At 47.5% G+C, this 16,391-nt stretch overlaps 1 protein-coding gene across 3 annotated transcripts in view; it reads right to left on the bottom strand.

The window, feature by feature from the left end:
* The window catches only part of PDXK (pyridoxal kinase), a 66,960-nt gene that overhangs the window by 49,270 nt on the left and 1,299 nt on the right, over positions 1–16,391 (bottom strand). For 2 of the 3 annotated variants that reach the window (XM_085859977.1, XM_085859976.1), the window contains exons 2-5: positions 7,225–7,452; positions 5,320–5,450; positions 5,046–5,233; positions 4,767–4,875 (exon numbers count right to left, since the gene is read on the bottom strand). In XM_085859977.1, coding sequence (XP_085716103.1) covers positions 4,767–4,875; positions 5,046–5,233; positions 5,320–5,450; positions 7,225–7,435 — 639 coding nt within the window. In that variant the 5' untranslated portion in view covers positions 7,436–7,452. The remainder of the gene's footprint in view (positions 1–4,766; positions 4,876–5,045; positions 5,234–5,319; positions 5,451–7,224; positions 7,453–16,391) is intronic. The other variant, XM_085859978.1, reaches the window with a different exon arrangement.

The following is a 16,391-nucleotide window of genomic DNA, read 5'->3' on the forward strand; positions in this document are numbered from 1 at the left end:
CCATCTCATTGAGATACTGATCAACCTGCTGCAACTACAAGGCACGTGGTCGGCCCATTGGCCTCCTCCACTCATGAGGCTCCTTCGCTGAGAGAATCTGGTGAGAAGGATCAGCTTCAAGAAAACGAGCCACATGTCCATAAAGCCACAGTTGATGCTCACGGACCATACAGGTAACAGATCTCATTTGAATCTCTCTGAGCAACTGTTCATTGGACACAACATCTGACCAGCGATAGCCAAGGATTCTCCGAAGAGACCTGGTACCAAAGGAATTAAGTCTCTGTCTCAGATCCCTGGTCAGAGTCCATCTCATCCATAGAGCAAGACTAGAAGCACCAAGGACCTGAAGACTCGGACTTTCATCCTCCCGCACAGGTACCGGCAGCGCCACACCCCATGATCCAGTGAATCCATGACTCCCCAGACCTGCCGCAGATTATATTGACCTCTGGCTCACAGCCAGCAGAGACATGAATATCACTGCCAATGTAAGTGAATCTCCCCGTGACCTCAGCATCCTCACCACAAACAGGTATAGGATAGCAACATCCAATATGTCATTGGAAGCCTGGATCTTCGTTTGACCCAGGAAACCCAGAATCCCAGTGACTCTGACTCCTCATTCAGTACTTCCAGGGTCCCCAAAAGGATAACCACAGTCTCCGCAAAGATGACTGCATCATCTGCAAAATCAAGGTCAGAGACCTTGACATTCCCAAACGATGCACCGCAGCTTGATCTCTCCAACATCCTCCCTAGAATCCAGTCCATAGAAGTGCTGAAAAGTGTGGGGGCCAGTACACACCCCTGATGAACTCCAGTAACAACTGGAAATAAGTCAGACATGGTACCACCACATCTCACAGCACTCTCAGTACCAGAGTAGAGTTCAGACATCAGATTGATCAGTTTTGGTGGCACCCCACGAAGACCAAGAATCCTCCAGAGGACATCCCGATTCACTGAATCAAACACTTTACAGAGATCAACATAGGCTGCAAGCAGCCCATGCCGAAACTCTCGTCTGCGTTCGGTGAGGACCCGAAGAGCAAGGATACGGTCAATCGTTGACCTCTTTGGTGTAAAGCCTGACTGCTCTGGACGCTGGTGCTCAAGCAGATGCTGGCGAACCTGATCAAGAATTATCCGAGCAAACACCTTGCCCGGCACTGAGAGCAGCGTCACCCCTCGGTAGTTGTTGCAGTCCTGGCGATCAACCTTCCCTTCCCAGAGAGGGACAACAAGGCCCCTCTTCCAGTCAGTTGGGATGATGCCTGTGTTCCAGGCAGAACACAGAACTGTATTCAACGACACGAGTGCAGCATTTCCACCAGCCTTGAGAAGTTCAGCATGGATGCTACAGATCCCTGGAGCTTTACCCCATTTCAACCGGTTCACCGCAGCCTATGTTTTCACAAACGAAGGTGGACCACAGCTGATTGGAGGGTCAGCAATAGCGATAGTAACACCCTTGACGTCCAACTCGACAACTGGTGGATCAGCCTGGTACAAACGCTCAAAGTAACCGGCCCAGCGGGCCTTCACTTCGGACTCTTCTGTCAAGAGCCTATCGCCCTCTGCTCAAACTGCAGTGCTCCGAGGGATGGGCTTGGATGAACGCAATGTGTGAATTCCCCTGTAAGCAGGACGAGAATCACTTGACCACAGGTGATGCTCTACCCCCTCAAAGATTCCTTACACATAGGCCTCCTTGTCCACCCATCGCACATGTACAGTTTTACGCCTCAGCTCCCTGAACAGCTCAGCTCTGCCATTCAGCCTGACTCTGCAACTCTGGGCAATGGTGTCCAGTGTCCCAAGAGACACAAAATCCTTTTTCACCCTCCAGTGAGTTCCAAGACATCCACCGGCAACATCAAGGACAGTGGTCTTTCAGGCACTCCACAACTCTTCAGGATCCCCTAAAACACCCATACCCCCCAAATCCCCACTCAGACGATTCACAAACTCCTCAGCTACCCTCTCGTCCTTGAGCTTGCGGATATACAGCCTCGGCTGGGATGGTACCATTCTCCCGGATTTAAGTTGCAACTTCAGAGTTGCTACAACAAGCCTGTGGTCGGTTTTGAGGAACTGAGCACTCCGGTCGACCCTGCAATTCTGGATCATCCTCCAGCGACCATCAACGAGCACATGGTCAATCTCCTTTGCCACACCGCCAGCGTTGGAATACCAAGTCCAGCGATGAGCTTGTGGGCACTAAACCATGAACCGGCCACCCTAAGTCCATGACTTCTTACAAAGTCAAGGAACTTAGTGCTATTCTGGTTCACAGTTCCAGATCCATGGGGACCAACAAACGTCTCATAACCATCGCCATCAGTTCCAGTCGATGCATTGAAATCCCCCAAGACTCGTAGAGTATCTCGGCTGTGGCACGGATCAACAACAGACTTGAGCGTGGCGTAGAATGCGTCCTTCACGGTGAGGTCACTCGCCTCAGCTGTAGCATAAACCGAGATCAGGGAAATGACACCTAAGGAGTGACGAATCCTTAGTCTCATAATACACTCGTTGGCCGGTGTTACCTCAATTATCATTGGAGTCAGCTTATTGGACACAGCTACAGCAGCTCCTTGGGCATGGTAACCATCAGAGCGACCAATAGTAGGTGTAACCACCCACCATTATCTCGCCGCAATCCAGTCTCCGAACCTCAGAGAGAGCTGCGATACCGATGTCCAAATGTTTGAGCTCAGATGATAACATAGTCAGGTGATCATCCTCTCTTTGGGATAGGACATTCCAGGCACCCACCCGAAGGGACCGCCTCAGGTTAACCCAAGGAGATCGCCGTCTGGTGGATGACACCTCAGCACCACTCCGACACACTCTCCCGCAATCTGACCCGGTAAGGTTACCCCGTGGTTTCCCTCCTATCATCAAAGAGTGGGGGTTCCAATTGCTTTGCCCCAATCCCGTCGTACGGTGAGCTGCCCTGCGGAAGGAAGTAACCCAACGGAAGGGCGCACAGGAGGTACTCCCACGGAGTGGGTTTTCAGATTTATTTTTGCTTTTAGTACTTTGTGCGAAATGAACGGTTTTCCGGTGGCCAGAGTGCAGAACCTGCCACCAACCTCCTAATAAGAAGTAACCCAACTGCAGGAGGACGTCCGCAGACACAATTGGGCACTAGGTATGGATGGCCGTTGGCTCACAAGGAGCTCCTCCGCCCTTTGATGTGGTAATCATGAATACCATGGATGAAGTAAACAGCGGACGTTTTTCATTATCATGACAAATTTCAACGTCTCTTTGGAAAAGCACACCATCTTTCAGACGAGGTGTTTCTACCTAAGCTTTGTAACGATCGTTGTTTCTGTGCTTTCAAACGAGAGGTGTTTCTAATTGTGCTTTGCAACAAGTGGTGATTCTACCAATACTTTCCAACGAGAGGTATTGCTACCTGTGCTCTCCAATGAGAGGTATTGATACCTGTGCTTTCTAATGAGAGGTATTGCTGCCTGTGCTCTCCAATGAGAGGTATTGCTTCCTGTGCTCTCCAACGAGAGGTGTTTCTTCCCGTGCTCTCCAACGAGAGGTGTTTCTACCTGTGCTCTCCAACGAGAGGTATTGCTACCTGTGCTCTCCAATGAGAGGTGTTTCTTCCCGTGCTCTCCAGCGAGAGGTGTTTCTACCTGTGCTCTCCAACGAGAGGTATTGCTGCCTGTGCTCTCCAGCGAGAGGTGTTTCTTCCCGTGCTCTCCAATGAGAGGTATTGCTACCTGTGCTCTCTAATGAGAGGTGTTTCTTCCCGTGCTCTCCAGCGAGAGGTGTTTCTACCTGTGCTCTCCAACGAGAGGTATTGCTGCCTGTGCTCTCCAATGAGAGGTATTTCTGCCTGTGCTCTCCAGCGAGAGGTGTTTCTTCCCGTGCTCTCCAACGAGAGGTGTTTCTACCTGTGCTCTCCAACGAGAGGTGTTTCTTCCCGTGCTCTCCAACGAGAGGTGTTTCTACCTGTGCTCTCCAATGAGAGGTGTTTCTACCTGTGCTCTCCAGCGAGAGGTGTTTCTTCCTGTGCTCTCCAACGAGAGGTGTTTCTTCCCGTGCTCTCCAACGAGAGGTGTTTCTTCCCGTGCTCTCCAATGAGAGGTGTTTCTACCTGTGCTCTCCAGCGAGAGGTGTTTCTACCTGTGCTCTCCAACGAGAGGTGTTTCTTCCCGTGCTCTCCAACGAGAGGTGTTTCTACCTGTGCTCTCCAACGAGAGGTGTTTCTTCCCGTGCTCTCCAGCGAGAGGTGTTTCTACCTGTGCTCTCCAATGAGAGGTATTTCTACCTGGCCTTCATAACGAGAGGTGTTTCTACCTGTACTCTCCAACGAGAGGTGTTTCCACCCGTGTTCCACACTTTTTCATGGGTTATGAATGTCGTAATTTCACAACAAAATGGTTGTCTTGTCACCCATTCTCGACGATAACCATACCGGGTGTCGAGAAATATTCCCAAATACTATGCAGGTACTTGTGACGTTTGTAACGGGAATTATCAAATATATCCAATTTCTGAGAGAATTCCCAACATCAGTGTTAAACTCATCAAATCTGGTTAGGGTAAGTTAAATTGTGAGAGAGTGTGTTGTCCAGTTAGAGAGGCAAGTTGTGGTTGGTTTAAGAGTAAGAATTTGGTTATGGTAATTTAGGCAAGTTGTGGTTGGTTTAAGGGTGAGAAATGGATTGCATTGAGTTTGGAAAGTTCTGACTTGTTTTGAAGTGCAATGTGTTGTTTGGTTTTTTTAACATCACCTGGAATGGCTGTCTTGGATGGATCCGAGTCGCACGGAATTCTGGGGAGTCCACAAATTCCCCAGGCCAAATGGTGTGAAGAACCTCACCCTTATGGCTCACCCTCAATCTAAGAACAACACCAAGGAGGTCATGTTGTAAATGGATTGGCTCGCACCACAATTCTTCCCACCCATAACCACAATCTGTTGTGTTGGTTTTTTTTTGGCAGATCTAATTGAATTGGGTTTTGATCCAACTCGTCCTCTGCTTATCGATTGCTGAACTCAGTCTCGTTACCTCCCACAAACAAGGAGGCTGAGACTGGTTCCAGCAGGTGTGATCTCTTCGATGGCATATGGCTGGTTCTGTGCCAAGTTGCGCAGACGGCTGGGACCACCAACAAGCCGCCGAAACATCCGAGGAGTGAACCCCAAGGGCGCAAAGTGCGTTTTGTAGATGGGGCGCAAAACAGCAGGTACTCGGAACTGATGAGGTTGAAAAAAAAAACAAAAGTTGTTTTAAATGAGGCAAATAGATTTTAGGTGTGAAAATGGAGTTGAAACAAACTCACAATTTGGAGTGTTTGTTCATAAACGAAGAATGCGATCTGAATTAGGCAGACGAAGGCAATTGTCGTGTGCCACACAAGCACGTCCATGGCACAACGATTGACAGCACCCCAGACTGCAAGCAAGACAAATCCTGCAGGGCAAGGTCAAGGGGCACATGATACCGAACATCAATAGGACCTTTAAAATATAGAACACACCAAACGTCCCCAACGCGCCAAACGTCCCCAACGCCTCAAACGTCCCCAACGCGCCAAACGTCCCCAACGCACCAAACGTCCCCAACGCGCCAAACGTCCCCAACGCGCCAAACGTCCCCAACGCGCCAAACGTCCCCAACGCGCCAAACGTCCCCAACGCGCCAAACGTCCCCAACGCGCCAAACGTCCCCAACGCGCCAAACATCCCCAACACGCCAAACGTCCCCAATGTGCCAAACATCCCCAACACGCCAAACATCCCCAACGCGCCAAACGTCCCCAACGCGCCAAACGTCCCCAACGCGCCAAACGTCCCCCAACGCGCCAAACATCCCCAACACGCCAAACGTCCCCAACACGCCAAACGTCCCCAACGTGCCAAACATCCCCAACACGCCAAACGTCCCCAACGCGCCAAACGTCCCCAACGCGCCAAACGTCCCCAACGCGCCAAACGTCCCCAACGCGCCAAACGTCCCCAACGCGCCAAACGTCCCCAACGCGCCAAACGTCCCCAACGCGCCAAACGTCCCCAACGCGCCAAACGTCCCCAACGCGCCAAACGTCCCCAACGCGCCAAACGTCCCCAACGCGCCAAACGTCCCCAACGCGCCAAACGTCCCCAACGCGCCAAACGTCCCCAACGCGCCAAACATCCCCAACGCGCCAAACGTCCCCAACGCGCCAAACGTCCCCAACGCGCCAAACATCCCCAACACGCCAAACATCCCCAACACGCCAAACATCCCCAACACGCCAAACGTCTCCAACATGCCAAACGTCCCCAACACTGCAACTTCCCCAACTTCCCTCACACCCCAAATGTACATGATACCACAAACATCTGAAACAAAATTTTTAATGAATTAAATTTTAATTAAATTTAAACAAAATGAAAACTAAAAATAACTTTTCAATAACACTTTTGGTCAAGGTTAAAACGTGAATGTTGAAAAATGGATTTGAATGAACGATGCATGTTTTCCTATAACTCACTGCATTGTTTGAATGTACCTGTTGCCATAAGTTATTGGAATCGAAGAAAGATTTAAGCCCGGTTAGTTCTTGAGTGAGAGACCACCATGGAATATCTCAGCAAAGGTCCATTATCTCATTCCATGCAGTCGTGTACTCGCCTCGGAGTTTCCTTTTCCCACGCTTCCTTTCCCTTTGGAGTCAAGTTTTCCTACACACTGATTCTGGAGGAGTTGCAACTCGGTGCATGTCATCCTGCAAATATGGAGACAAGGCCGGTTGACCAATCTGCAGGTTTTTTTTCGAAAATGGTTGCCCATTGTAAGTCAGTAACCTGGGAAGAAGCTGCCTGAAATTCCGGGACCACTCCGTGTTCTCCGGGATATGTGAGATCTGGCTGTTACCAACCCAGAGACCCAAATTCCAAACTGCTGCTTCCTTTTCTGCATTTGCATTGCTCGTCCTTTGTCAGTAGGGTTTCTCTGTGACATCAGGGTCATTATGTTTTCTATAGTAAGTGACACCAAGAGATCGGATCTGTGCCTCAAATCTTGCAAAAAAAAAATAATGATCTGATTTGGTGTTTATAAGTTTGCGAAATTTTGACTTTTGTTTTACTATTAAGGGAACATTTTCTGAGAGAAGCTACCAAGCAGGAAAGCATTTGTACCTCGAGTCGGTCAGCATCGCTTGAGCAAAACGGGGAACCTTCGGCTGACTTTAGGTATGTACCTGCTCCCAGGGACGTCTTGAAGATCTGAGGGTGGAAGCGAAGGGTCTGCGGGATCAGCAGTGCCAACAGCAAGCAGGTCTCTCCCCCGTACCAAATGCCAGTTTGCCCTTGCAGCTTTGGGCTGCACTGGCTTGTCGAATTGGTCAAATTGCTGTTTGTGGTCGAGCCAGAGGCCCACATCGAAGTGGAGTTTGTCCAATCGTTGGTCATAGCGTCACAGGAAGCACCTGGAAAGAACATGAGATGCGATGGAGATGTATTCGGGACACCTCGTCCTTCAGCTATAGGAAGTTATATGCTCTTAGTCTAAGGATATTGGAAATATAACGCTGTCAAAGGAAAAGGTGGGCCCTGCGTGCAGTTACAGGCCGTGTGTGCAGTCATGGGCCCTGTACGGATGGGAGCACTGTGTGAGTGTGTACCTGTGGACAATGTGTGCAGCTCATCTAAATCAAAATCCCAAATGGAGAAAGTGACTTCAGAAGACTATTTGGGGCTTTAAGCACCTTACCTTACCTTACCTTACCTTAGTTTCATGAAATAAATGAGGCTTCCCTTGTGAGTGTGGAGTATTGATGTTTTTAAAGGATTGATTTTTTAATTAGTGTTATGCAGTGTGTTCCAAAAAGACCCGGACAACTTTGGTTGTTAATATATTTAGAACCACAATTGATACGACGATACCCTTTGATTTATATAATACAGAAACTTATAAAGTTTTGTGCACACCATCAATACACTTCAACATGAGCTCCGTTCGTCACGCGCAGGACATCAAGGCGGTACAATGAGTTCTTGCCATGTTCAGCTCAACATGTTTGTGTCCACCAGTGTGCATGTAGCTGTGATCCGAGAACGAACATCGTGCAGGTTCACCACCTTGGTGTTGTAAACAACATCTTTGACAAACCCTCACAGAAAAAAAAAATCAAGGGGGGTTATGTCTGATGATGTTTGTCTGTGTGTTATACTGTCCTCCCAACAGTGATGACTACATCTACATCTCTCTCTCAGATGACATGAAGAAACTTTTAATCACTCTTCCCAACTCTCTCTTCCTCATATGTGGTGATTTCAATTGTCTCCATGATAATTGGCTGGGTGTTGGTTCCTCTCTCACCAGCCATGGCACTTCTGAAAAATATTTCAGTGACTACATGGGACTGACTCAATCCATGAATTTTCCGAACCGGATTTCTCTCCATGGAAATTCTTCCCTTCTGGATTTGATGATGACCAACTTCTTCACCAATGTATCTTGCTTATCCTCTGCCCCAATTGGCTCATCTAATTATCTGCTTCACCATTGAGAGATCAGGCCCAAAACAATATGGTACTGTATAGAATGATATTTCAAAAATGTATTGGGCCCGGTATGTTCTCGTGGATCAGGCATTGCGTGGCGGAGGTATGCGCTCTCCTGATGCTCTTATAGTTGTGTGTGTGTGTGTGTGTGTGTGTGTGTGTGTTGTTTTGCATATTTTGTTTGAGATTTGTGTCAGGGGTTGTAGGTTTGTGTTTATGAAGGTTGTCATTATCATCATCATCATCAAAGATATGGGATAACGAATTACAGAGAGGGAGTAATCATGGAAGTGCTGTTTAAAAGTTTCCATGGTCGAACAACAATAATAAGTTATGCCATATGTTAAATATAAAGGGGGCAGCAAAGTTTGCAGTGGGAATTGAGGCTTTTTTTTTAGGTCAATGGAGGGTGGGGAAGCTATTAAGGATGTAACAGATGATGTAATTGTGATGAGCAAGGCCAGGCAAGAAAATATAACTTGAGGAAGGGAAAATTTAAATATATTCTGCACCAATGCCAGAAGTTTAAATAATAAGATGGAAGAGCTTGAAGCCAAAGTAGATAGCGAGGAGTACGATATAGTTGCAGTGAGTGAGACATGGTTTAAGGAGGAGAGTAACTGGAGGACAGGATAAGAAGGCTACAAGGTGTCTCAGTGTGATAGGAAGGAGAGAATCGGAGGAGGAGTAGTAATCTGGGTAAAGGACAGCATTGCATCAAGAGAAAGGGGTGACATTAAGGAGGGAATAAATTTTGAGGATTTTGTATGGATACAGATTAGAGATTGTAAAAACAGTAAGATACTGGTAGGATGCTTTTATAGGGCTCTGGGTGGGAAGGAAGAGGAGGAAGGAGGCGTACATGAAGAATTCAAAAGGGAATGTGGTAAGGGAAGAGTATTGATGAAGGGGGATTTTAACTTGCCAGGGATAGATTGGGTCCAGGAACAGGGAAAGGGAAGAGCAGATGAGGATTTCCTGGTTTTAGTCCAGGATTGCTTTTTTTTTTAACCCAGTTTGTAGATAAGCCCACTAGCGGGAGTACAGTGTTCGACCTCCTTTTAAGTAACGATCCCAATATGGTGGAGGAGGTGGTGTATTTCCTTGTGTGTGTTTTGTTGAGCAGGCCAAAAAATATGGTGAATTAAGACCCCATCCAGGTAGAGCGAGGTGTCCGAGGTCATGCCTGATTAAGGATAATATTAAATAAGTCCGTTAATTATCTTCAAAAAGGGGTGTTTTAATCCACCCAAACACCCAATTTTCACTAATGCACTCCCTTTGAGGTCCCTTAGTATGCTTACAAAGTTTCAGGTCGCTAGGTTTCATGGTTTTGGAGTTAAGGACACACACACACACACACACACACACACACACACACACACACACACACACACACACACACTAACAGCATTTATTGGATTGGTATTTTATTAACCTCCAGGAATAATTTCCACAATAATACAATGGTATAGCTAATGTATAGTGCATTTTCAAAAGTATCAGAGCATGTAACAAAATACCTCTTCATGTGTTTGAACTGGTCGCACTTTCAGCAATGGCTATAAATTTTGCCGTAACTGTTCAATCATCTTCAAAAACAAATCTTCTGCTCCCTCTGATATGTCTTTGTTGTGTTTGACAATGAACACCTTCCTCTGGGAGACTTTGTCGTTTCTGCACACGAGATGTCCAGTTTCTACTGAGCACTGTTTCTTTTGAAACCCACTCCATAATCATTAGTAAAGCTGTAATGACTTACTGTTTGGGGCTCAGATTGATATCACATTAGCCCCGTTATCCCTCCCCAAGCACACCCACCTCTTTCCAAGTTTCCAGTTTTTCTTTCCTGAGACTTTACTTCTGTATCCATCTTGTTCACCAAGTGTGTCCTCTGCTACCCCCCATATTCTTCCACACATTCCTTATTTGTCTAAGTCTTCCTCTGTTATGTCCCTGAACCCTGCTCTCTGCTGTTGGTGTGTTCCCCCCTCTCTTTTTCTGCTGTTCCTTTTGTTCTGTTACGCCCTGATCCGTTTTATGTTCCCGCTCCTCCATGAGCCTCGACACTGTAAGAAAAAAAAATCCTGAATGTTTGTTTTTCTTTCATCCTCAAGGACAGCAACGAGTTTGTCCAACAAAGCAATTAAACTGATTAATGTTAATTAGGTCACGGGGCCCTGTGATTGTTAAGTAGGTCGTGAGACCTTGTGATTGAGGGTGAAACCACTGGCTTGCTCATTAAAGAGAACAAAATACTGTTATTTGTGCAATTAATGTTCTTGAAATTGCTGTGCGTGCAATTTTTACACGTTTACAGAGGGCTGGGCTCACATTGACTGCATCGGTTGGGTGTTATAATTATTAATCCCCCAAAACAAGCTGAGATCATATTTAAAGTCTACATATACTTTGTCCACTACCATTCCCTCATCCACCCCAATCAGACTCTGCTTCATCGAACTCTAAAATATTTGTTAGACATGAACTACCTTTGGTAAACCCATGTTGACTACCTAGAATTAGTTTGTATTGGTTTAAATGGTTCCTCATCTGGTCCTGAATTAATGTCTCCAACACCTTCCCCACAACTGAAGTCAAACTTACCGGTCTGTAGTTTCCAAATTCTTCTCTGGATCCTTTATTAAATAATGGTGTTACAATTGATACTCTCCAATCCTCCGGTACCTGTCCTGACTCCAGTGAGATATTGAAAATATCCGTTAACATCTCGCTTACCTACTCAGCTACCTCCATAAATACTCTCAGGTGCATATTATCTGGACCCGAAGCCTTATCCACTCTTAGATTACCTAGCTGTTCCTTTATTTCCTCCACTCCAACCTGGGTCTTCAAATGTTGGTGTTGGCAGAGTTATTCATCAATATGTCTGACGTCCCGCTTGGATGGACGTTAAACGGTCATCCCGTCTTTAGTTGGTCGACGTTAAAGATCTCACAGTATCCTTCATGAAGAGTAGGCAAGCTATTAGCAGCACCATGAACAAATGCAAACCACCTACCTAGTGGAACCCTTGTTAAGAAACTGCTTCAGCAGTCATGAACCTGCCTTCGGGAAGAAAACCAGAATTCAAATATGAATGTACAAATGCTTCTTCTTGAAGACCCTCCACTCTTCAAATCCTCCAAACATTTTGAAAGGAATCTGCTGGCAGTGTTATTGTTGTACTCGGACGAGTACGCGTCCCCTGTGACGGCAAAAGCAAAAGTATCCATCCCCAATGACGGGAAACGTTTAAGTTAATCTATCGATTTCAATAATATTTCATGGACTTTTGGAAAGGTTAATTGTGTTGCACCCTTGGTTTCACACAGAGCCAAAGCTCTGAGCTACTTATACCATCCACCGCAAAATGGTGGTGCAACATAAGGCGGCGGAGGTTGGATTTGTCTCAAAAGAGTCTAAAATATCCTGTTACGAAATCAAACTTGGCATCAACATTACTCATGCCTGTTATCCCATCATTTCAAAATTGAATGTTGAGCTTTTCAAACGCAGGGTGAGAAGTGACCGTCGCAAACAGGAGACAGACGAATGCTCGGACGGACACCACAGTTCACAAAGTATAACAGATGATTCCCTTCCAAGGAACTTTAACAGAAAAAGATCATATGGCACATCGAGTCTGCGCAATGGTTGCCAACCCGTGATAGTTTTTTGTCTGCAGAGTCAAGGCTCATGGATGAACTGGAACACTGAACGGATCAGGACGCAACAGAAAAAAGAACAGCAGAGAGAGGGGGGCACCAACAGCAGAGTTGAAGGACAAAATGGAGGGAGACTTGGAAAAACAATGGGGTGGCGATGAATGGGGTGGACAGAATGAATACAGAAGGAAGCTTCTCCTCCTCCCCCACCCCCCCCCCCACACACTCCTTCTCCCTATGTTACCCTCCTCTCTCCCTCCCACTCCCTCTCGTCTCTCCCCCTCTCACCTCTCTCTATGTCATGTACTATCCTCTTTGAACGGACACTCTAACTCTAAACAAATTATGTCATCGATGAAACGTAATCTTTCGGTCACAATGCTTGGGCCGGTCAGTATTTTCTTGACCGGTCCGGTCACAGGGTCACAGGTTATCCCATATACTGACCGGTCACAATGCGAAATGTAGGTTTATATTTCATGAAATGTTCACCTTGCACTGCGACATTTGTTAAAAGACTTTCAGTAGAGGCTATTGTTATTAACAACACCAGAATGGTTTGTTCAACTTTGTGATAATCCTTGTCCTATGTTGCAGAGCGTTGGTGCTGCTGAAGCTGCTTCCTGAGCAAGACTTATCCTGGGTGGTTTGCCATTGCCTTCCCAGCAGTAGTTTGGGCAGGAATTTAGCCACGGTGGTGGCAATGCTAACTTTCTGTGAAGGACACCTTGGGGATCTTCAATGTCCACAAACAAATGTCGGTAGACAGGACACCAGTTTAATATCCATCAGAGGGACGGCACAAACATTGATGATTCACCCAGTCTGTGAAACACCGGGATTACAGTTTGCAGCTGGGCCGAGATTCAAACCCAGGCAAGATGGCTGATAGATATGTTTTTATAAAGAAATGTCAAATAAACTGAGATTCCATGTTGTATTTATAACATTAAAATGTATCTCGTTTGATATCATGCACTGATGCACTTCTGGTTGAATGTTGAGCTTTGCCTGTGTGCGAATATTTTCAAATGCAGGGGGGAAGCAGATCAGGTCAGGTCTGGGGGCATGTGCCAGAGCAGCGCGTCGCTGCATCCACTTTCCATCGGCACACCAGGGGCATCCATCTGGCAATCCCCCAGGCAGATGCCTGACCCATCCCTATCTCCTTGAGATGCTGATCAACCTGCTGCAACAACGAGGCACGTGGTCGGCCCATCGGCCTCCTCCACTCACAAGGCTCCCGCGCTGAGAGAATCTGGTGAGCAGGATCAGCGTCAGGAAAACGAGCCACATGTCCATACAGCCTCAGCTCATGCTCACGGACTATGCAGGTAACAAATCTCATTTCAGTCTCTCTCAGCAACCGCTCGTTAGACACAAAGTCTGACCAGCAATGGCCAACGAGTCTCGGAAGAGACCTGGTACCGAACGAATTAAGTCTCCGTCTCAGATCCCTGGTCAGAGTGCAAGTCTCACATCCATAGAGCAAGACTAGAAGCACCAAGAACCTGAAGACTCGGACTTTCATCCTCCCGCACAGGTACCGGCAGCGCCACACCCCATGATCTAGTGAATCCATGACTCCCCAGGCAAGACCCAGACGTTGATTGAACTTCAGCTCACAGTCAGCAGAGACATGAATATTACTGCCAAGGTAAGTGAATCTCTCGGTGACTTCTATGTCCTCACCAAAAACAGGAACAGACAACATAGCAACATCCAAGATGTCATGAAAGCCTGGGTCTTAGTTTTGATGTAGGAAAGTCATAATCCCAGTGGCTTCGACTCCTCATTCAGCACCTCGAAAGTCCACAAAAGGATATCTAGAGTCTTCGCAAAGATGACTGCGTCATTTGCGAAATCAAGGTCAGAGATCTTGACATTCCCAAACGATGCATCACAGCTTGATCTCTCTGACATCCTCCGCAGAATCCAGTCCACACAAGCGATAAAAAGTGTGGGGGCCAGTACACATCCCTGACGAACTCCAGTAACAACTGGAAATAAGTCAGAGATGGTACCACCACATCTCACAGCACTCTCAGTACCAGAGTAGAGTTCAGACATCAGATTGATCATTTTGGTGGCACCCCACAAAGACCAATAATCCTTCAGAGGGCATCCTGATTCACTGACTAGAACACTTTGCAGAGATCAACATGAGCCGAAGCAGCCCCTGTCGAAACTCTGGTCTGCGTTCAGTGAGGACCTGAAGAGCAAGGATACGGTCAATCGTTTACCTCTTTGGTGCAAAGCCTGACTGCTCTGGCCATTGGTGCTCAAACAGATGGTAGCGAACCCTCTCAAGAGTTATCCAAGCAAAGACCTTCCCCGTCACTGAGAGCAGCGTCACCCCTCGGTAGTGGTTGCAGTTCTGGTGATCATTCCTCCGTTTACAGAGAGGGACAACAAGGCCCCTCTTCCAGTCAGTTGGGATGATGCCTGTGTTCCAGGCACAGCACAAAACTGCATGCAACGACACGAGTACAGCATTTCCACCAGCCTTGAGAAGTTCAGCATGGATGCCACAAATCCCAGCAGCCTTACCCCATTTCAACCATTTCACTGCAGCCTGCGTTTCCACAAACGAAGGTGGATCACAGTTGATTGGAGGGTCAGCAATCAGGATAGTAACACTCCTGACATCCAACTCAACAGCTGGTGGATCAGCCTGGTAAAGCCGCTCAAATTAATCAGCTCAGCGGGCCTTCACTTGGGACTCCTCTGTCAAGAGCCGACCACCCTCCGCTCTAACGGCAATACACCGAGGGACGGGCTTGGAGGAACGCAATGTGTGAATTCTCCTGTAAGCAGGTTGAGAATCACTTGACTACAGGTGATGCTCTACCCTCTCATAGATTGCTAGCACATAGGCCACCTCGACCACCCTTAGTGCACGTACAGTTTTACGCCTCAACTCCCTGAACAGTTCAGCTCTGTCATTAAGCCTGGCGCTGTGACTCTAGTCAAAGGTATGAAGTGTCCCTTGAGAGACAAAATTCTTCTTCGCCCTCTGGTGAGTTCCAAGACATCCACCGGCAACATCAACGAAGGTGGTCTTCATGATACCCCACAACTCTTCAGGATTCCCCAAAACATCCAGACCCCCCCAAATCTCCACTCAGCCTGTTCGCAAACTCCTCAGCTACCCTCTCATCCTTGAGCTTGCCAACAACCAGCCAAGCCTGGGATGATACCATTCTCCCAGATTTAAGCTACAACTTCAAAGTTGCTACAACAAGCCTGTGGTAAGTATTGAGGAACTCAGTACTCAGGTAGACGCTGCAGTTCTGAATGATACACCAGCAACCATTAATGAGCATATGGTCAATCTTCTTTGCCGCACCACCAACGTTGAAATACCATGTCCAGCGATGAGTCTGTGGGTGCTGAAACCATGAACCAGCCACCCGAAGTCCACGACTTCTTGCAAAGTCAAGGAACTTAATCCTATTCTGGTTCACAGTTCCAGACCCGTGGGGACCAACACATGTCTCATAACCATCCCTGTCAGTTCACATCAATGCATTTAAATCCCCCAAGACTAGAAGAGTGTCTCACCTGGGGCACTGATCAACCACAGACTCGAGTGCGGAATAGAATGCGTCCTTCACGGTGAGATCACTCACCTCAGTCGGAGAGACCAGGGAAAGGGCACCCATGGAATGACGAATCCTTAGTCTCATAATACACTCATTGACCGGTGTTACCTCAAATATCATTGGAGTCAGCTCATTGGGCACAGCTGGCAACTCCTTGAGCATGGCAACCATCAGAACAAGCCGACCAACAGTAGGTGTGACCAACCACCATGATCTCATCACTATCCGGTCTCCGAACCTCAGAGAGTGCTGCAATACCGATGTTCAAATGCTTGAGCTCAGATGATAACAGAGACAGGTGATCATCCTTTCTTCGGAAAAGGAAATTCCAGGCACCCACCCGAAGGGACCACTTCAGGTTCACCCAAGGAGACCGCCGTCTGGTGAACGACACGTCAGCACCAGCCCGCCATACACCACCACAATTTGACCCTGGAAGGTTATTCCATGGTTTCCATCTTGCCATCAAACGTTGGGGTCCCGAAGGCTCTGCCCCAATCCCATCATCCGGTGAGCTGCCCTGCGAAGGGAAGCTGCGCAGGAGGTTCTCCCATGGAGTAGGTTTTCAGATTTCCTTCCATTTGTGGA

The sequence above is a fragment of the Eptatretus burgeri genome, chromosome 16 (genome assembly GCF_056783735.1).
Source record: "Eptatretus burgeri isolate ZD-2024b chromosome 16, Ebu_testis_v1, whole genome shotgun sequence".
Taxonomy (NCBI): Eukaryota; Metazoa; Chordata; class Myxini; order Myxiniformes; family Myxinidae; genus Eptatretus; species Eptatretus burgeri.